General features: G+C 51.3%; 3 protein-coding genes across 5 annotated transcripts; 2 read left to right on the plus strand and 1 right to left on the minus strand.

The window, feature by feature from the left end:
• Positions 1-1973: 1973 nt before the first annotated feature.
• Positions 1974-7337, minus strand: PEX11B (peroxisomal biogenesis factor 11 beta). The gene is given in 5 exon segments (XM_030965303.1): positions 1974-4724; positions 4726-4791; positions 5875-6076; positions 6817-6956; positions 7089-7337. Coding segments are annotated over 5 exon segments (753 nt in total). The 5' UTR covers positions 7145-7337; the 3' UTR covers positions 1974-4435.
• Positions 7338-7674: 337 nt separating this feature from the next.
• Positions 7675-16059, plus strand: LIX1L (limb and CNS expressed 1 like). 3 transcript variants are annotated; one of them, XR_004061385.1, is made up of 7 exons: positions 7675-7969; positions 8098-8261; positions 9659-9799; positions 10544-10639; positions 12080-12157; positions 13420-14033; positions 14406-16059. XR_004061385.1 is itself a non-coding variant. In XM_030965428.1 (6 exons), the coding sequence occupies exons 1-6, from the start codon at positions 7681-7683 to the stop codon at positions 13660-13662; spliced, it is 1011 nt and encodes a 336-aa protein (XP_030821288.1). In that variant the 5' UTR covers positions 7675-7680; the 3' UTR covers positions 13663-14130. The 3 variants fall into 3 exon arrangements, 1 of the variants encoding a protein (XP_030821288.1); XR_004061386.1 differs by lacking the exon at positions 14406-16059 and adding an exon at positions 14034-14129 and having other exon boundaries at positions 13420-13841; XM_030965428.1 differs by lacking the exon at positions 14406-16059 and having other exon boundaries at positions 13420-14130.
• Positions 16060-16450: 391 nt separating this feature from the next.
• RBM8A (RNA binding motif protein 8A) lies at positions 16451-21600 on the plus strand. Its single transcript, XM_030965429.1, has 6 exons — positions 16451-16560; positions 17557-17616; positions 17713-17790; positions 19244-19434; positions 20303-20385; positions 21199-21600. The coding sequence occupies exons 1-6, from the start codon at positions 16494-16496 to the stop codon at positions 21242-21244; spliced, it is 525 nt and encodes a 174-aa protein (XP_030821289.1). The 5' UTR covers positions 16451-16493; the 3' UTR covers positions 21245-21600.
• The last annotated feature ends 19 nt before the right edge of the window (positions 21601-21619 follow it).

Below are 21619 nucleotides of genomic sequence, written 5' to 3' on the forward strand. Positions count from 1 at the left end.
TTTGGTGGATTTGGGGGGTATTTAGGTATTGGGGGTTTGGTTTTTGGGGTGATTTTGGGGTTTGGGATTTTTTAGGTGATTTTGGGGGGTTGGGTGGGTTTTGGGTGATTTGGGGGGGATTTGGGGGTGGATTTGGGGTGGATTTTGGGGGGTTTGGGGGATTTGGGGTGGATTTTGGGTGGATTTAGGGTGGATTTAGGGTGGATTTGGGGGGTGTTTGGGGTGGATTTTGGGGGTGGGATTTGGGGTGATTTGGGTTTTTGATTTAGGTATTTTGGGGTTTTTGGTTTGGGTGGGTGTTTTGGGGTTTAGGTGATTTTGGTGGATTTGGGGTATTTAGGTGTTTAGGTGATTTTGGGGGTTTGGGTGGATTTGGGGTGTTTTGGGGTGATTTGGGGTGATTTGGGGTTTAGGTGATTTGGTGGATTTTGGGGGTTTGGGGTGATTTTGGGTATTTTGGGGGATTGGGGTTTTGGGGTTTTGGGGTGGATTTTGGGGTGGATTTGGGGGTCGATTTGGGGTGGATTTTGGGTCGATTTAGGGTGGATTTAGGGTGGATTTGGGGTGGATTTGGGGTGGATTTTGGGGTGGATTTGGGGTCGATTTGGGGTGGATTTTGGGGTGGATTTAGGGGGTTTGGGGTTTGGGTGGATTTGGGGTGGATTTGGGGTGGATTTTGGGGTGGATTTGGGGTCGATTTGGGTGGATTTTGGGGGGATTTAGGTGGATTTTGGGGTGGATTTTGGGGGGTTTGGGGGGATTTGGGGTGGATTTTGGGTGGATTTTGGGGTGGATTTGGGGTCGATTTGGGTGGATTTAGGGTGGATTTTGGGGGTTTGGGGGGATTTGGGGTGGATTTTGGGTGGATTTTGGGTGGATTTGGGGTGGATTTGGGGTGGATTTGGGGTGGATTTGGGGTGGATTTTGGGTGGATTTTGGGGGTTGTTGCCACGTCCTCCGGGTGACACTGGCACCACCCAGAGTTTCAAAAAAAAAAAAAAGGCAAAAAAAATCCAAACTCCGCGATTTTAGGACAGAGGGAAAATTGTGCGGCCGGAGGTTGTGTGGGACGGGCTGGAATTTTTCAGGGGGAATTCAAAGGAAAAAAAAAAAAAAAAAAAAACCCTTCAAGGAATGAGGAGAAAAACAGACAAACGGCGACTGTGCGGCCAAACACGGCCCCGCCCAGGCAGGGAAACTGAGGCACGGGGAAACTGAGGCACCGGGAAACTGAGGCACCGGGGAAACTGAGGCACGGGGAAACTGAGGCACGGGGAAACTGAGGCACGGGGGAAACTGAGGAACCGGGGAAACTGAGGCACGGGGGAAACTGAGGCACGGGGGAAACTGAGGAACCGGGGAAACTGAGGCACGGGGAAACTGAGGCACCGGGGAAACTGAGGCACGGGGACCTCCCCCCCAGTCCAGCCCAGTGCCCCCAGTTCAGGGGCAGATTTAGGTGGGCATCAGAACCAGGTTTAATCAGAACCAGGTTTATCAGACCCAGGTTTATCAGAACCAGGTTTATCAGAACCAGGTTTATCAGAACCAGGTTTAGGATCAGAACCAGGTTTATCAGAACCAGGTTTAATATCAGAACCAGGTTTAACCAGAACCAGGTTTAATATCAGAACCAGGTTTAATATCAGAACCAGGTTTATCAGAACCAGGTTTAACCAGAACCAGGTTTATCAGAACCAGGTTTATCAGAACCAGGTTTATCAGAACCAGGTTTAACCAGAACCAGGTTTATCAGAACCAGGTTTAGGATCAGAACCAGGTTTAGGATCAGAACCAGGTTTATCAGAACCAGGTTTAGGATCAGAACCAGGTTTAGGATCAGAACCAGGTTTATCAGAACCAGGTTTAGGATCAGAACCAGGTTTATCAGAACCAGGTTTATCAGAACCAGGTTTATCAGGGCACTGAACCAGGTTTATCTTTTTTTTTTCCAGGAACGGGCACGGCCCCAAGAGCTCCACGAGTGTCTGAGGCAGTGTTTGCTGCACTTTAATCACTCAATTAGTCATTAATTCATTAATTAATTAATCACACGGACACGCGGGATCCCCACTCTGCCCCAGAGCCCCCAGCACCTGAAAAACCTTGGGCACAACCCAGGCGGGCCCGGGAGTTCAGCATGGGGCTCCCAAAAATCCTTCAAGATATTCCTGATTTCCCAGGGACAATCTGGAATTTGATAATTTAGGGCTCCCAAAAAAACCTTCAATATATTCCTGATTTCCCTAGGAAAAAAAATCTGCCTCTGGAATTTAAGAATATCCCAAAAATTCCTGATTTCCCAGGGACAGATCCAAGGAAAATCCGCCTCTGGAATTTAATTTAGGGCTCCCAAAAAACCTTCAAGATATTCCTGATTCCCCAGGACAATCTGGAATTTGATAATTTGGGGCTCCCAAAAAAAAACTTCAAACCCATTCCTGCTTTCCCAGGGACAGATCCAAGGAAAATCCACCTCTGGAATTTAATTTGGGGCTCCCAAAAAAAACTTCAAACTTATTCCTGATTTCCCAAGGGACAATCTGCCTCTGGAATTTAATTTGGAGCTCCCAAAAAATCCTTCAAGATATTCCTGATTTCCCAGGACTATCTGGAATTTAATAATTTGGAGCTCCCAAAAAAAACCTTCAATATATTCCTGATTTCCCAAGGGAAAAATCCACCTCTGGAATTTAATTTGGAGCTCCCAAAAAAACCTTCAAACCTATTCCTGATTTCCCAAGGGAAAAATCCGCCTCTGGAATTTAAGAATATCCCAAAAATTCCTGATTTCCCAGGGACAGATCCAAGGAAAATCCACCTCTGGAATTTAATTTGGGGCTCCCAAAAAATCCTTCAAGATATTCCTGATTTCCCAGGGACAATCTGGAATTTGATAATTTAGGGCTCCCAAAAAAACCTTCAATATATTCCTGATTTCCCAAGGGAAAAATCCACCTCTGGAATTTAAGAATATCCCAAAAATTCCTGATTTCCCAGGGACAGATCCAAGGAAAATCCGCCTCTGGAATTTAAGAATTTGGAGCCCCCAAAGCCGTGGATTTAGCCCTGACACACTTTCTCCTCTCCCTGCACTCTGATTTTTTTTCTTTTTTAATAAGGCAGGAAAAAAACATCCAAACAATTTGGGGCTGGATACGTTATCTGGCACCAGAATCACCCCAACCCCATGGCTTCACCCTGCACAGAAAACCAGGAGAGATCCCCAGAAATCCACATTTTCCAGCCCGAAATCCACATTTTCCAGCCCCAAATCCACACATTTTCCAGCCCCCAAAATCCACACATTTTCCAGCCCCAAATCCACATTTTCCAGCCCCAAAATCCACATTTTCCAGCCCCAAATATTCCCATTAGCTGGCTCCACGTGAAAGGCTCTTCCCAAAAAGAAAGGGGGAACATTGAAGCCCTATATTTTCCCCTAAAATTGCTGGAAATCTCAATGGGAAAAACATATATTGGGGAGCTGATGTCCCTGTGGGATCCAATTCTGGAACCTCATGGCTCCAAGGAGTCAGGAATGATGGGAATGGCACCAGCCAGTCACTTCCAGAGGTGTCACAACCACAATTTTGGGATAAACCCCCCAAAATTCCCAATATCCCAAGAAAATCACGGCTTCAGCTTGAGCCAGGGGTGGAGGATGGTGACGATGGAGAGCAGGGACGAGGCGAGCCCGCAGAACCCCACATTTTCCAGCCCAAATTCCACATTTTCCAGCCCCAAAATCCACACATTTTCCAGCCCCAAATATTCCCATTAGCTGGCTCCACGTGAAAGGCTCTTCCCAAAAAGAAAGGGGGAACGTTGAATCCCTATTTTTTCCCTAAAAGTCAATGGGAAAAAACCACATTTTTGGGAGCTGATGTCCCTGTGGGATCCAATTCTGGAACCTCATGGCTCCAAGGAGTCAGGAATGATGGGAATGGCAGCAACCAGTCACTTCCAGAGGTGCCAAAACCCCCCAAAATCCCCCAAATTCTCAAGGATAACTATGGCTTCAGCTTGAGCCAGGGGTGGAGGATGGTGACGATGGAGAGCAGGGACGAGGCGAGCCCACAGAACCCCACATTTTCCACCCCAAATTCCACATTTTCCACCCCAAAATCCACATTTTCCAGCCCCAAAATCCACATTTTCCAGCCCCAAAATCCACATTTTCCAGCCCCAAATATTCCCATTAGCTGGCTCCACGTGAAAGGCTCTTCCCAAAAAGAAAGGGGGAACGTTGAATCCCTATTTTTTCCCTAAAAGTCAATGGGAAAAAACCACATTTTTGGGAGCTGATGTCCCTGTGGGATCCAATTCTGAAAACCATGTCGCTCCAAGGAGTCAGGAATGATGGGAATGGCAGCAACCAGTCACTTCCAGAGGTGCCAAAACCCCCCAAAATCCCCCAAATTCTCAAGGATAACTATGGCTTCAGCTTGAGCCAGGGGTGGAGGATGGTGACGATGGAGAGCAGGGACGAGGCGAGCCCGCAGAAGCCCACGAGTGCGGGGCTGCTCCTGCACAGCCCCAGCCTCTCCAGCGGGATCACCAGGTCGCAGGCGTTCCTCAGCAGGTCCAGCAGCACGGGCGGGTTGTCCCGCAGCACCTGCAGCAGGAGCTGCAGCCGCAGCCGCAGGTGCTGCGCGCTGCCCTCGGCGCCGGGCCGGGCTCTGCTCTCGGCGCCCCCCCCGACTCCGCCCGCCGCCGGCCGCTTCCAGCAGCAGCCGGATCTCGTAGGCGTCCCTGCTGAGGCTCACCAGCAGGGCAAAGAGGTAATACCTGCTCGGGAAAGGGGAGAGAGGGACAGAGAGGGACAGGAGGAGGGGCAGCAGAAGGTTCTGGGTGCTCCCAGCAGCCACAGAAATGCCTGGGGACGGGGGAAAGTCTCAGCTCTGCCGTGGGATTGTGTTCCTTGCTCTTCACAGGGAATCCCCATGCTCTCCCTCAGGAATTCCATTATTTATTTTCCCCAGGGGAACCCCATTCCCTGCTCTCCCTCAGGAATTCCATTATTTATTTTCCCCAGGGGAACCCCCACTCCCTGCTCTTCCTCAGAAATCCCATTCCCTGCTCTCCCTTTGGAATTCCATTCTTTCTTTTCCCTGCTCTCCCTCAGGAACCCCAATCCCTGCTCTCCCTTGAAAATTCCATTCTTTCTTTTCCCCAGGGGAACCCCATTCCCTGCTCTCCTTCAAGAATCCCATTTTTCCTTTTCTTCCCCAGGGGAACCCCATTCCTTGCTCTCCCTTGGAAAATCCCATTTTTTCCTTTTTCCCCAGGGGAATCCCATTCCCTGCTCTCCCTTGGGAATTCCATTTTTCCTTTTTCCCAAGGGAACTCCATTCCTTATTCCTCAGGAACCCCAATCCCTGCTCTCCCCTCAGGAATTCCATTCTTTCTTTTCCCTGCTCCATTCCATGCTCTCCCTCAGGAATCCCAATCCCTGCTCTCCCTTGAAAATTCCATTTTTTCCTTTTTCCCCAGGGGAACCCCATTCCCTGCTCTCCCTCAGGAATCCCATTTTTCCTTTTCTTCCCCAGGGCAACCCCAATCCCTGCTTTCCCTTGGAAAATCCCATTTTTCCTTTTTTTCCCCAGGGGAACCCCATTCCCTGCTCTCCCTCGGGAATTCCATTTTTCCTTTTTCCCAAGGGAACTCCATTCCTTATTCCTCAGGAACCCCATTCCCTGCTCTCCTTCAGGAATCCCATTTTTCCTTTTCTTCCCCCCGGGGGCAACCCCATTCCCTGCTCTGCCTCAGCAATCCTCGTTCCCTCTTCTCCCTGGGAAATGCCACTCCTCACTCTCCCCGGGGTAATTCCATTCCCCAGCCTCCCCCAGCACCCCCCGACCCCTCTCTCACCTGAAGGACCTCTGGCTCCACTTCTCCATGGCCAGGCCGGGCAGGACCCCGGTTTTGCCGGCCCACAGGACGTTGTCACAGGCCAGGAACAGAGCCCGGTTCAGGTGGGACAGGGTGAGGCAGAAACGCAGCACGGGGTCAGGGAGGTGCAGCGAGCGCTGGGCGCCGCCCAGAGCCTCGGCTGAGCCCCCCAAACGCAGCACTGCGGGAGGAGGGGGACACCGGGGGTGTGAGAGCCCAAAATCCACCCTAAAAACCGCCCTGATCCTCCCCAAACATGCCACTGCACAGGGGGGGACACCAGGGGTGTGAGAGCCCAAAATCCACCCTAAAAACCGCCCTGATCCTCCCCAAACATGCCACTGCACAGGGGGTACCGGGGGTGTGAGAGCCCAAAATCCACCCTAAAAACCGCCCTGATCCTCCCCAAACATGCCACTGCACAGGGGGGGACACCGGGGGTGTGAGAGCCCAAAATGTCCCCTCAAAACCGCCCTGATCCTCCCCAAACATGCCACTGCACAGGGGGACACCGGGGGTGTGAGAGCCCAAAATCCACCCTAAAAACCGCCCTGATCCTCCCCAAAGGCAGCACTGCACAGGGGGGGATGTCAGAGGGGTCACTGGGGGTGTGAGAGCCCAAAATCCCCCCTAAAAATCACCCTGATCCTCCCCAAAGGCAGCACTGCAGAGGGGGGGGATACCGGGGGTGTACAGATCCCAAAATGTCCCCTCAAAAATGCCCTGATCACCCTCAGAGCCCCCCAAAGGCAGCGGGGGGGGGGGGGGGGGGGGACACCGCAAATGCCCCCTCAAACCCTCGCTGATCCCCCCCCGGGCGGACCCCCCCAAAGGCAGCGCTGAAAGCCGCAAATCCCCGGGCTCTGAAACCCCCAAATCCCCCCTCAAACCCTCGCTGTCCCCCTCGCCAGCCCCACTCACGCTTGCGGCCCAGGCTCAGGTGCGCCTCCAGCTGCTGCAGCCGCCTCAGGCTCCCCGGCTGCAGCCGCCTCAGGCGCCCGGCGCCCGGAGCCCCGGGCGTCAGCGCGGCCCCCGCCAACACACAGGCGTACTGGGCGGCCCTGGGGACAACGAGGGAGTCAGGAGGGCACCGGGGACTCCGCCGCGGGACCCCCGTGATCGCCCTCGCCGGGCTCTCGGTAATCCCCGCCGATCCTCCCCCGCCCGCGGGGCCCGGGGAGCCGCGGCTGCACCTGAGGAGGCGCTCCCGGGCCTGGCTCTGGGCGCTGAAGCGCACCCAGGCCTCCATGGCGCGGGCCCGGTACCGAGCCCGGGACGGCGGCGTCACTTCCGGTGCGGCCGCGGTGCCTGCCCATTGGCAGAGCGCGGAGCCGCCCACTTTGACCAAAACAGAGCCCGTGAACGGGCGGCAGCGTAATCTCCGCCTCTAAATCTGTGTCCGAGGGTTTGATTGGGTCATTTTGCCATTAATTGTTTCTCCTGATCAAGAAGAGCGGGGCTGTCATCCCGTACCGTCATCTCTTCTGGTTTGTGCTTCCTGCATTTTGATTCGTTTATTCCCTTGCCAATCTAACAAATCCCGCAATGCGATTGGTCGACGGACACCAAACCCCGCCCCGTTACCGCCCCACGACCACACACCGCTATTTGTGTTAGCGGGTGAGTGCGCCGCGCCCTGACCCCGCCCCTCCAGCCGCGCACCGCGTTCTGATTGGCCTGCTAGCGCTTTCCCCGCCTCCCCCTCCCCGATTCGGCGCTTCTATTGGTCTGCTGAGCGCGGAGCGGCGCTGATTGACAGCGCGGCGCTGAGGAGGGAGCGCAGCTATGGAGGCGGTGCGGGCCCAGCGGCTGCAGCCCGGGGTGGGCACGGGGCCCCGCGGGGCTCGGCCCGGCCTCACCGGGGCCCCCGCGGGGCTCGGCCCGACACCGGCAGCGGGGTCGGGGCTGGGCCCGGGGCTGGGGCTGCCGCCGCCGCCGCCCCCGCTGGGCCTGCAGGGCCCCCGCGCCCCCGGGCCGGGAGCCGGGGCCGTGCCCGGGCCGCCCGCGGTGCTGCGGGAGGCGGTGGAGGCCGTGGTGCGGAGCTTCGCCAAGCACACGCAGGGCTACGGCCGCGGTGAGCGGGGCCGGGGGGAGCCGGGGATGCCCACAGCCCGGGCTGGGAGGGGGGGGCGATTGTCCCTTATTCCATTTTTTCACTTTTCCTTATTCCCCATTCCCTCTCCCCGCGGCTTGCCCGGGCAGTGAACGTGGTGGAGGCGCTGCAGGAGTTCTGGCAGATGAAGCAATCCCGCGGCGCCGAGCTGCGCAACGGAGCCCTGGTTCTCTACGAGATGGTGCCGGCCGCCAGCCCCCCGTACGTGTGCTATGTCACCCTGCCCGGGGGCAGCTGCTTCGGCAGCTTCCAGGTACCGACCCCACCCCGGGAGTGCCCCGCCGGGACCCCGCCGGCATCGTTTCCCAAATATCTCCTCCCTGCATCTGCCTCTAAACCTCTTTCTTTGCAAGGAAATTCCCGGGGAATGTCCTCCAGGACCTCATCAGCATCGTTTCCCAAATATCTCCTGCCAAATATCTGCCTCTAAACCTCGTTAGTTGCAAGTTGTTCCTGGTCTGTAAATCCCCATCAGGTCCCAATCTGGGAAGATTTGGATTGTGCAACCTCTTTAATTTCAAGGAAATTCCCAGGGAATGCTCCTCCAGGACCCCACGAGCATCATTTCCCAAAGATCTCCTCCCTGCTAGGAGTGCTTCTCCCTAAAGAGAAGAACTCCCAGCATCTGCCTCTAAACCTCTTTAGTTGCAAAGAGATTTAATTGCAAGTTGTTCCTGGTCTGTAAATCCCCATCAGGTCCCAATCTGGGGAGATTTGGCTGTGGATTGTGAGGGTTTTGGTGTCCTTTATTCCCTGTTCTGGTCACTTACAGATTGGGTTGGCTGGATCTGATCTTCCTTCGCCTTCCCAGGATTTGATCCTTCCTTTTCCTTCCCAGGATTAAATTAAATTGAATTAATTAATTGAGAAGACACTGTGAGGTTTTGAACCTCTTTTGGTTCTGTCCCCAAAATCCTGGTCTTTGGGGCGAATTTGGGAACACTTTGGGTCTGAAAAAATTAATTAGATTAAGCTGAGGTTCTGGATCTCTTTTGTTGCTGTCCCCAAATCCTGGGATTTGGGGAGAATTTAGGACCAGTTTGGATCTGAAAAAATTATTTCAATTAAGTTGATTAATAATGCAGTGGGAGGTTCTGAAACTGTTTTGGTTCTGTCCCCAAAATCCTGATCTCAGGGGAATTTGGGAACACTTTGTGTCTGCAAAAAATCATTAAATTAAATTGGATTAATTAATTGAGAAGACACTGGGAGGTTCTGAACCTCTTTTGGTTCTGTCCCCAAATCCTGGGATTTGGGGAGAATTTAGGAACACTTTGGGTCTGAAAAAAATAATTAAATTGAATTAATTAATTGAGAAGACACTGGGAGGTTTTGAACCTCTTTTGGTTCTGTCCCCAAATCCTGATCTCAGGAGGGAATTTGGCAACACTTTGGGTCTGAAAAAAATAATTAAATTGAATTAATTAATTGAAAGACACTGGGAGGTTCTGAACCTCTTTTGGTTCTGTCCCCAAATCCTGATCTCAGGGGGGAATTTGGGTCTGAAAAAATGAATTAAATCAAATTAATCACCAGCGCTACGGGCAATTCTGATTCTGGGGGTGCCATTTCCTGACTCCCCCCGCTCAGCCCCCGTTGCTGGTGCTCTGGGGGTCCCGGGGTGCCCCCAGCGTGTCCGTGTGTCCCCAGTTCTGTCCCACCAAGGCCGAGGCGCGCCGGAGCGCGGCCAAGATCGCGCTGATGAACTCCGTGTTCAACGAGCACCCCTCCCGCCGCATCACCGACGACTTCATCGAGAAGAGCGTCTCCGAGGCCCTGGCGTCCTTCAACGTGAGCCTGGGGGGCTGCTCTGAGTTTTTGGGTCAGATTGAGCCATTCTCTGACCCTGAGGTGGGGTAATTTAGAGGCGGTTTGAAAAATGTTATTCCGCTTTTGGTCTCGTGCGTAGGGTGAGGCAATGGACAAATGTTATAATTCACACCATCACAATCTGAAGTGACTTATTTCTAATTTCTAAACTTATTTCTAGTTCCTAAATTTATTTCTAATTTCTGCATTTATTTCTAATTCCATTTTCAGTCTCATGTGTAGGGTGAGGCAATACAGGTGTTATAATTCACACCATCACAATCTGAAGCTAATTATTTCTAATTTCTAAACTTATTTCTAATTTCTACATTTATTTCTAGTTTCATTTTCAGTCTCATGTGTAGGGTGAGGCAATACACACAAATGTTATAATTCACACCATCACAATCTAAAGCTACTTATTTCCAATTTCTGAATTTATTTTTAATTTCTACATTTATTTCTAATTCCATTTTCAGTCTCACCTGTAGGGTGAGGCAATACACACAAATGTTATAATTCACACCATCACAATCTAAAGCTTTTACATTTATTTTCTACCTTTTCTCTCTGTGACCCACAATCAGAAGTACTTATTTAAATTTCAATTTCTACATTTATTTCTAATTTCATTTTCAGTCTCCTGTAGGGTGAGGCAATACACACAAATGTTATAATTCACACCATCACAATCAGAAGCCAATAATTTCTGGAATTTCTCTGCAGGGCAACCGAGAAGAGGCTGATAACCCCAACACTGGCATCGGCGCCTTCCGCTTCATGCTGGAGTCCAACAAGGGAAAATCCATGCTGGAATTCCAGGTGCTGCAAGTTTCCAGTTCCAAGAATTGCAGTTTGTGCAGACCCTGCTCCTCTTCTAGCCAGCTCCCACTCCTGGTTTGCTTCAGGGGTGTTTGGGTTGGTCTCCCAGGTGTATTTTTGGTTTTTTCCGTGGGGAATGAGCTCAGGGTTTCCCTCTGATTCTGATCGGATTTGGGGTAATTCCAGTGTTACCCCCTTGGAATTGTTTTTCTCGCTGCCACTGTGATATTTCCCAAATGTCCTAATTGCAGTAGTCCAGTTAATTAGTGGGATTCATCGCTGAAAACAGGGGAGCAAGAGCTCCCACAAGATGGGAGGGTATTTCCCCCAAAGGCTGGTGGTGGGATTGGGGCTCAGTGGTGTCGTGACCCCAAACCCCAACCTTGGATCCCACTGGAATGTGGGAAGAACATCTGGAGAACGGGAAGTCCGAGCTGCCAAGGGAAGGTTCTGGAACGTGGATCAGGATTAGGAGAACAGCTGGGAGTGGAGAATCTGCTCCCATGCAAACGCATATGTAGAATTATAGATATATGTTATAAATATAAATATATGTGCCTGTATTTGCAAATTCAGGATTAGGAGAAGAGCTGGGAGTGGAGAATCTGCTCTCATGCAAACACATATATAGAATTATAGATATATGTTATAAATGTAGATATAAATATATTTACCTGTATTTGCAAAGCAAATATTCACAGGGAACATTCTCTTAGTGACCCCCCAACTTCAGACAGCCACTGCATTTCATTTTAAATGTAGAAAATTCCTTAATCAGGTGCCTAAATCACCATATTCTATCACTTTGCTGTATAGAATTATAGATATATGTTATAAATATAAATATATGTACATGTATTTGCAAAGCAAACATTCACAGGGAACATTCTCTTAGTGACCCCCCAACTTCAGACAGCCACTGCATTTCATTTTAAATGTAGAAAATTCCGTAATCAGGTGCCTAAATCACCATATTCTATCACTTTGCTGCTTCCCATCCTGGGAAGTCTGAGCTGCCAAGGGAAGGTTCTGGAACGTGGATCAGGATTAGGAGAGCAGCTGGGAGTGGAGAATCTGCTCCCATGCAAACACATATGTAGAATTATAGATATATGTTATAAATGTAGATATGTACGTGTATTTGCAAAGCAAACATTCACAGGGAACATTCTCTTAGTGACCCCCCCAACTTTAGACAGCCACTGCATTTCATTTTAAATGTAGAAAATTCCTTAATCAGGTGCCTAAATCACTATATTCTATCACTTTGCTGCTCTGTGCACCACCAGCATTTATAAGAGTTTATTCACGTGCATTAAAGAATATTTTATAGCACCGACCTTCCAAAGCACAGCAGTGGAAGTCACCCAGCTCCGAGCAATCCCAGCACGCGCGGTGGTTTGTATTTTGTGTTTTCAACCCTCCCTGTTGCCGTGCCAGGAGCTGATGACGGTTTTCCAGCTGCTGCACTGGAACGGGAGCCTGAAGGCCATGAGGGAGCGGCAGTGCTCGCGCCAGGTGAGGCCCGGCTCCGCTCCGGAGCCTCCCCCGGCGCCTGGGGAAGGACAAACCATCCAAATCCCAGGCCCGAGAGCACACACGGCGTGGAGCGAAGAGAGGCAACGAGAAAAATGGGGCTTCATGGGGTGGGGCTGTAATTGGACAATTAACTCCAATGTGCAAATAGACCAGCACTTATAAAAGTGAGAGGCCCTGTGACCAAGTGTCCATTTTGTGACCATTTTGAGTTCATTTTGTGACCATTTTGGGTCTGGTTTTGGGTTTATTTTATGACCATTTTGGTCCATTTTGGGTCCATTTTGTGGCCATTTTGGGTCTGGTTTTGGGTTCATTTTGTGACCATTTTGGTCCATTTTTGGTCCATTTTGGGTCCATTTTGTGACCATTTTGGGTCTGGTTTTGGGTTCATTTTGTGACCATTTTGGGTCCATTTTGTGACCATTTTGGGTCTGGTTTTGGGTTCATTTTGTGACCATTTTGGGTCCATTTTGTGAACCATTTTGGGTCTGTTTTTGGGTCCATTTTGTGACCATTTTGGGTCCATTTTGTGACCATTTTGGGTCCATTTTGTGACCATTTTGGGTCTGTTTTTGGGTTCATTTTGTAACCATTTTTGGTCCATTTTGAGTTCATTTTGTGACCATCTTGGGTTCATTTTGTGACCATTTTTGGTCCATTTTGAGTTCATTTTGTGACCATTTTGGCTTCATTTTGTGACCATTTTGGGTCTGGTTTTGAGTTCATTTTGTGACCATTTTGTGTTCATTTTGTGACCATTTTTGGTCCATTTTGGGTCCATTTTGTGACCATTTTGGGTCTGTTTTTGGGTTCATTTTGTAACCATTTTTGGTCCATTTTGAGTTCATTTTGTGACCATTTTGGCTTCATTTTGTGACCATTTTGGGTCTGGTTTTGAGTTCATTTTGTGACCATTTTGTGACCATTTTTGGTCCATTTTGGGTTCATTTTATGACCATTTTTGGTCCATTTTGGGTTCACTTTGTGACCATTTTGGCTCATCATGGGTGTAACCCTGCCTGTGCTCTCACACTGCCCAAGGTGCATCCACTGACAACATCCTTTTCATAAATCCCAACTTTATTCATTAACTCTGCCCAGCCTCTCTCCTACCTCAACCTTCACAAACCATCATTCCCTTAAGATTTCTCCCAATTCTATCAATCCTATCACACCCCTTATTTATTTTATTTTTTTTTTTTAACCAATCCTAACAACTCCCTGCCTCCCATTCCCACCAGGAGGTCCTGGCTCACTACTCCCACCGCGCTCTGGACGACGACATCCGAAACCAGATGGCCCTGGACTGGGTGAACCGGGAGCAGAACATTCCAGGGGCCCTTTCCCGGGAGCTGGCGGCCACCGAGCGCGAGCTGGACGAGGCGCGGCTGGCCGGCAAGGAGCTCAGGTTCCACAAGGAGAAGAAGGACATCCTGCTGCTGGCGGCCGGCCAGCTGGGCTCAGCACACTCCTCTGGCTGCTGAGCCCCAAAATCCCACCCCTGGTGAGCCCAAAACCCCATCCCCAAATCCCAGCCCGTTTGCACATTTAGAAGAAATTTAGGGAAAAAGCTCCTGAATGGATTTTAGCGAATTTATCCTGGTTTTTAGAGCTATTTCTCATTCTCATTCCTCCCTTCAGAGCTCCTCATTCCCTAGGGAAGGTTTTACACTCTTCTGGTTGCTGAACCCCAAAATCCCACCCAAAACCTTTTCCCTGATCCCAGCCCGTTTGCACATTTAGAAGAAATTTTGGGAAAAAGCTCCTGAATGGATTTTAGCAAGTTTTATCCTGGTTTTTAGAGCTATTTCTCATTCTCATTCCTCCCTTCAGAGCTCCTCATTCCCTAGGGAAGGTTTTACACTCATCTGGTTGCTGAGCCCCAAAATCCCACCCTTGGTGAGCCCAAAACCCCATCCCCAAATCCCAGCCCGTTTGCACATTTAGAAGAAATTTTGGGAAAGCTCCTGAATGGATTTCAGCAAGTTTCATCCTGGTTTTAGAGCTATTTCCATTCTCCTCATTCCCTAGGGAACGTTTTACTCTCATCTGGTTGCTGAACCCCAAAATCCCACCCAAAACCTTTTCCCTGATCCCAGCCCGTTTGCACATTTAGAAGAAATTTAGGGAAAAAGCTCCTGAATGGATTTTAGCGAATTTATCCTGGTTTTTAGAGCTATTTCTCATTCTCATTCCTCCCTTCAGAGCTCCTCATTCCCTAGGGAAGGTTTTACACTCTTCTGGTTGCTGAACCCCAAAATCCCACCCAAAACCTTTTCCCTGATCCCAGCCCGTTTGCACTTTTAGAAGAAATTTTGGGAAAAGCTCCTGAATGGATTTTAGCAAGTTTTATCCTGGTTTTTAGAGCTATTTCTCATTCTCATTCCTCCCTTCAGAGCTCCTTATTCCCTAGGGAAGGTTTTATTCTCCTCTGGCTCCTGAGCCCCAAAATCCCACCCCTGGTGAGCCCAAAACCCCATCCCCAAATCCCAGCCCGTTTGCACATTTAGAAGAAATTTTGGGAAAAGCTCCTGAATGGATTTCAGCAAGTTTCATCCTGGTTTTTAGAGCTATTTCTCATTCTCCTCATTCCCTAGGGAACCTTTTACTCTCCTCTGGTTGCTGAACCCCAAAATCCCACCCAAAACCTTTTCCCTGATCCCAGCCCGTTTGCACATTTAGAAGAAATTTAGGGAAAAGCTCCTGAATGGATTTTAACAAGTTTCATCCTGGTTGCTTCTCATTCTCCTCATTCTCTCATTCCTCCCTTCAGAGCTCCTCATTCCCTAGGGAACTTTTGATTCCCTCACAATCCCTACAGATTCTGGTTTTCCCTGTCCCTTTATTTTCGGGGTTCAGACCCCAGGTTTTGTCCTCCCCTCGCTCCACCGCTGCTGGAGCACTTGGGATTCCAGGGAATCCAGCGTTTCCTCTGGAAAAACCCCATTGGATCCCCTCCCTCCTGCAGCAGGAAGGGATCAATTAGAGCTCCTTGATGAGCTCCTTAATTAAATGAGTGGATGCCAACGCGTGCAATATCCAGATTTCATTTTAATTAGTCATCCTTTGTATCCATAAGGAATTTCGCCCGTATTTAGCCTTAAAACCCCTTTCACGGCATGGAATTGTTCAAACAGCTCCGAGATCACCAAGAAAATGTCGATTTTTCCGTGGAAATTTCCATCTCTCTCCCCTTTTCCCCAGCAGAATGGGAGTACAAACTGAATTCCAAGCCAGAATTCCCTTTTTTCACCCCAGCTTAGAGCTTTTCTTATCCCCTTAAACCCTGCAGTTCCCACAATTGCCACTCTCCTCCTTCCCCCTGCCTGACCACAGGATATTCCAGCAATAATCGTCGTTTTAGGATAAAATTGGAATAATTCCATTACCTGTAGGCACCCCATTTTTATATCCACATCCTAGCGAGCTTATTTTGGGGGGTTTATATATATTTTTTATACTTTCTACAAACACTATTAACGTTTGATATCGCTGGAAATTGGATTTTAAAAGGGATGGGGGGGTGGGGGGTGTAATTTTCCTGGAATGTTGGAAAAATTTGATTTAGGAATAACGTGGAGTTAATCCTGCAATTTATTCCGCACTTAAGGGAATCACAGAACCTCCTCCCTTTCTTTCTGCTCGAAATAAACAAATCTGGGAGGACTTTGGGAATTCCATTGCTGTGGAATTTTAAAAAAATAAAAGGGAAAAAAAGCCAGGAAATTCCGTTGCTTGTGGGATTGAGGCGCCCGTTTGGAGGCTCCGGATCTCTGTAAAATGAACAAAATTCAAATTTCCTCAGTATGGAGAAAGTCGTGCTCCTTGTTGAGGCAGTGGAATTACGGGATAAACACTGCTGTGGATTTTCTACAATAAACCCAGCGATTTTGGTTAACTTTGGTGCTCTTGCTCATTTTTTGGTGGGCCGGTCGTGTCTAAAAACCGCTTTGAGCTGCGGCGGTGTGGGGTTCGAAATTCTTTCGGTTCAAAATTCCCGTGATTCGAAATTCCTGGGGCTTGAAATTCCTGGGGTTTGAAATTCTGGGGATTCAAAATTCCCGGGGCAAAAAGAACCAGCCCGACCTTCTCAAAATGGCGGCAAGACGTCGCGACCTTCTCAAAATGGCGGAACGGCCACTTCCGCCCAGACGCCTTCCCAATATGGCCGCCCTCATACTTCCGCCACACTCCCCAATATGGCCGCGCCGTTGTTGCCGTCACACCCCCTTCCCAATATGGCCGCGCCGGTACTTCCGCCCCGTTCCCTCCCACTTCCGGCGCGCTCCCGGCGTGCCCCGCTACTGCCGGCAAGATGGCGGACGTGCTGGATCTTCATGAGGCGGGCGGAGAGGATTTCGCTATGGACGAGGACGGGGACGGTGAGCGCGGGGTTGGGGCGATACCGCCCGGCCCAGAGCGGCCCCGCCGAGCGATCCGGCCGGGTCCCGCCTCAGCGGAGCCGCTCCCGCCGCCTCTGGCCGCGCCGGCCTCAGGGAGAGCCCGGGCCCGGTGCGGGGGTTGCTGTCGGTGCCGGGAGGCTCCTGCTCGGTGCTGAGGGGTCGCTCCTGGCTCGGGGGTCATTCCCGGTGTGGGAGATGGGTCCCGCTGTCCTTTCCTGGCCCGGCGGGGCTCGGGGGGTCCTGTCCGGCCTGGGGGGGTCATTCCCATCATGGGGAGAGCGTCCCGGCTTGCCCGGGGGTGGCTCTGCCTGCACCGGGGGATCCTGCCCGCTGCGGGGGGTTTTCCTGAGCCAGGGGCGTCATTCCTGAGCCAGGGGTCACTCCCGTCCTAGGGTCATTCCCATCCCAGGGTCACTCCCATCCTAGGGGTCACTCCCATCCCAATGGTCATTCCCAGGGTATCCCTAGGGTCATTCCGGAGGGTCATTCATTCCCGTCCCAGGGGGTCACTCCCATCCCAGTGGTCATTCCCAGGGTGGTCATTCCCAGCCCAGTGGTCATTCCCATTCCAGGGGTCATTCCCACCCCAGGGTCATTCCCACCAGTGGTCATTCCCAATCCCAGTGGTCATTCCAATCCCAGGGTCATTCCCAGTGGTCATTCCCATCCCAGTGGTCATTCCCAGGGGTCATTCCCACCCCACTGGTCATTGCCAGGGTGGTCACTCCCATCCCAGTGGTCATTCCACTCCCAGTGGTCACTCCCACCCCAGGGGTCATTCCCAGTGGTCATTCCCATGCCAGTGGTCATTCCCACCCCAGGGTCATCCCCAGGGGTCATTCCCACCCCACTGGTCATTGCCAGGGTGGTCATCCCCAGGGGTCATTGCCAGCCCCCCCAGCCAGGTTGAGGGGTCCCTGTCCCTCGGGGGGGCTCCCTGCTCCTGCTGCCCCCGTAACCCCCAGTCCCCACCAGAGAGCATCCACAAGCTGAAGGAGAAGGCCAAGAAGCGGAAGGGCCGCGGCTTCGGCTCAGGTGAGACCCCAAAACACCCGCAGAGCCCTTCCCTGGCCCTCGGGGTGACCCCTGAGGTTTGGGGGTCCCGTTGTTCCCCCGTTTCTGTTTTCCCAGAGGAAGGATCCCGCGCTCGGGTGCGCGAAGATTACGACAGCGTGGAGCAGGACGGGGACGAGCCGGGGCCGCAGAGATGTGAGGGGACACGGGCACCTGCAGGGCTGGGAGGGGCTGGGACAGGCCCTGCCCTCATTCCGGGATTGAATTTAGGCTGGGACAGTCCCTGCCCTTTTCTCATTCCCAGGATTTGTTTTAGGTTGGGATAATCCCTTCCCTCATTCCCAGACTGGGACAATCTCTTCCTTTCCCTCATTGCCAGGATTTATTTTAGGCTGGGACAATTTCTTCCCTCATTCCCAGGATTTAATTTATGTTGGGACAATCCTTTCCCTTCTCTTATTCCCAGAATTTATTTTAGGTTGGGATAATCCCTTCCCTCATTCCCAGGATTTAATTTATGTTGGGACAATCCTTTCCCTTCTCTTATTCCCAGGATTTATTTTAGGCTGGGACAATCCCTTCCATCATTCCTAAGATTTAATTTAGGCTGGCATAATCTCTTCCCTTGTTCCCTTCCCTTCCGTTTTTCCCAAGATTTATTTAGGTGGGACAATCCTTTCCCTTCCCTCATTCCCAGGTTTTAATTTAGGTTGGGACAATCCCTTCCCTTATTCCAGGATTTAATTTAGACTGAGACAATCCCTTCCCTTTTCTCATTCCCAGGATTTATTTTAGGTTGGGACAATCCCTTCCCTCATTCCCAGTCTGGGACAATCCCTTCCTTTCCCTCATTCCCAGGATTTAATTTATGTTGGGACAATCCTTTCCCTTCCCTCATTCCCAGAATTTATTTTAGGCTGGGATAATCCCTTTTCTCATTCCCAGGATTTAATTTAGACTGGGACAATCCCTTCCATTATTCCTAGGATTTAATTTATATTGGGACAATCCCTTCCTTCCTTCATTCCCAGGATTTATTTTAGGCTGGGATAATCTCATTCCTCATTCCCAGGATTTATTTTAGGCTGGGATAATCTCATCTCTCATTCCCAGGATTTATTTTAGGCTGGGATAATCTCATCCCTCATTCCCAGGATTTATTTTAGGCTGGGATAATCTCATCTCTCATTCCCAGGATTTATTTTAGGCTGGCACAATCCCTTCCCTCACTCCCAGGATTCATTTAGGGCAAACCCCAGCTCCACATCCCCTTCCCAAGGTGGCAGTGGGGGAATTTGGGGGCAGATTCTCCTTCCTGAGAGCCCCATGGAATCCCAAACGTCCCCAGGAGCACTTTCCCCGTGGGAAATGGGATCTGGGTTTGGGTTCTGCCCTCCTGGGATCAGCTTTTCCCCACCTCACCCAGGATCTGGGGGGCTCTGGGCCTCCCTCTCCCTTTCCTAGCTGAAAAACGAGCGATTTTGGGGTGACAAACCCTTTTTTTGGGGGGACCCACCACAGCAAGCAAGAAGAATTGAGGCGATGCTGGGATGATCCTTGCCAGCATCACCCCCCAAATCTCACAAGGATTTTGGGGGGGTCAAATCTGCATTCCCAGCCCTGTGACCCCCCAATTTTTCCTGCCCAGCCGTGGAGGGCTGGATCCTCTTTGTGACAGGGGTGCACGAGGAGGCCACGGAGGAGGACGTGCACGACAGGTTTGCTGAATTTGGGGAGATCAAAAACATCCACCTGAACCTGGACCGGCGCACTGGGTACCTCAAGGTGAGGAGGGGGCACTTTTGGGGACCCCCCCCAAGCTCCATCTCAGCCTCCAGGGTGGGAGGTGCCAGGGGTGCACCCCAAAACTGAGCCAGTTCTGGGGGTTTTGGGGGTACCTGCAGCTCAGCATTGATTCATTGGGAGGTTCCTGCACCCCAAAACTGAGCTGGGAGCTGGATTCCCCCAATGCCTGGGGGCATTCCCAGTCCGAAACTCGGGGTGTCAGGGGCTCTGTGCACCCCAAATATGAGTTCTCCTGGTGTCTGTGTCATTCCCAATCCTAAACCTGGGGTCTCAGTGGGTCTGTGCACCCCAAACCTGAGCTGGGAGATCCCCTGGTGTCTGGGCTCATTCCCAATCCTAAATTGGGGATGTCAGTGGGTCTGTGCACCCCAAAGCTGAGCTGGGCTCATTCTCACCCTAAACCTGGGCTGTTGAGGGTCTGTGCACCCCAAAGCTGAGCTGGGCTCATTCCCAATCCTAAACCCGAGGTGTTGTGGGGTCTGTGCACCCCAAAGCTGAGCTGGGAGTTCCCCTGGTTTCTGGGGTCATTCCCAATCCTAAACCTGAGGTTACAGAGGATTTGTGCACCCCAAAGCTGAGCTGGGCTCATTCCCAATCCTAAATTGGGGGTGTCAGGGGTCTGTGCACCCCAAAGCTGAGCTGGGAGTTCCCCTGGTGTCTGTCTCATTCCCAGTCCTAAATTGGGGATGTCAGGGGGTCTGTGCACCCCAAATTTGAGTCCTCCTGGTGTCTGGCTCATTCCCAATCCTAAACCCGGGGTGCCAGGGGGCCTGTGCACCCCAAAGCTGGTCCCTGGTCTCTTTCCCAATCCCCAACCCGGGTGCCAGGGGCCTGCCCACCCCAAAGCTGGGTTCCCGCTGGTGTATGTACGCGCCGCACACGGGGCCCCGGCCCCACGGAGGGGCTCAACGGGCAGGAGCTCATGGGGCAGCCGGTCAGCGTGGACTGGTGCTTCGTCAGGGGCCCCCCCAAGGGCAAGAGGAGGTGAGGGAGCTCCGGGAACTCCTGGGAATTCCTGGGAAGTGAGGGAGTTCCGGGAACTCCTGGGAATTCCTGGGAATTCCGGGAGCTGGCAATGGGAGGGACTTGTGGGCGAGGGGAATGGGGGAATTCCGCGCACCGTTATGGGGGTGGCGGGGTTAAAATGGAGATAAACACCCCAAAATGTTCTTCTCCTGGACTTCTTCCTTCCCTCTCCTTTCCCCCATTTCCTGTACCCTTTTTCCTCCTTTTCCCCCATTTCCTGTACCCCTTTCCCTCCCTTTTCCCGTATTTCTTGTACCTTTTTCCCTCTCTTTTCCCTCCCTTTCCCCCATTTCCTATTCCCCTTTTCTTTCCCTTTCCCCCATTTCCTATTCCCTTTCTTTTCCTTTCCCCATTTCCTATTCCCCTTTTCCTTTCCCCCATTTCCTATTCCCCTTTTCCTTTCCCCCATTTCCTATTCCCCTTTTCCTTTCCCCCATTTCCTATTCCCCTTTTCCTTTCCCCCATTTCCTATTCCCCTTTTTTTCCCCATTTCCTATTCCCCTTTTCCTTTCCCCCATTTCCTGTACCCTTTTCCCTCTCATTTCCTCTTTTCTCTCCCTTTTTTCCTCTTTCCTCCCCTTTCCCCTTTTCTCTCTTTACATTCCCCATTCCCTTATCCTCTTTTCCCTTTTCCCCTCCCTCCCCTTTCCTTCCCTTTTCTCCTTTCTCTCTTTACATTCCTCACTCCCTTACCCTTTTCTCCCTTATTTCTTTTCCCCTTTTTCCCCTTTTTTTCCCTTTTCCCCTCCCCACCTTTTCCCTGTTTTCCAGGGGCGGGCGCCGGCGGAGCCGCAGTCCGGACCGGCGCCGCCGATGATGGATCCAAACCTCCTCCCATTGATCTTCCACCTCCAGACTGGTGGCAAACTGGGAAAACCGGGCTCTGTACACAGCCTGGAGGAGCCAAACCAGCTCCATCCCCCTGGGGAAATGTGGGTTTTATGGAATTTTATTGTTTTCAAAGGACAGCTATGAGGGAAGCAGCAGTTTCGGAGGGTTGGGGGGGATTTCCCTTGGGTTTGGGGGGATCCCTCCCAGCTCCCCATCCCAGAATATCCTGGGAGGTTTTTTTTTTTCCATGCTCCAGGCAAATGGTTCCTAAATCTCCCGTGCTATTTACCCCACTGGGCATTCCTTGTTTTGTGTCAAATAACAAGATTTTGTCTAAGTTTGTCTTCTTGTTCTTTGTCCT

The sequence above is a fragment of the Camarhynchus parvulus genome, chromosome 25, assembly GCF_901933205.1.
Source record: "Camarhynchus parvulus chromosome 25, STF_HiC, whole genome shotgun sequence".
Lineage (NCBI taxonomy): Eukaryota > Metazoa > Chordata > Aves > Passeriformes > Thraupidae > Camarhynchus > Camarhynchus parvulus.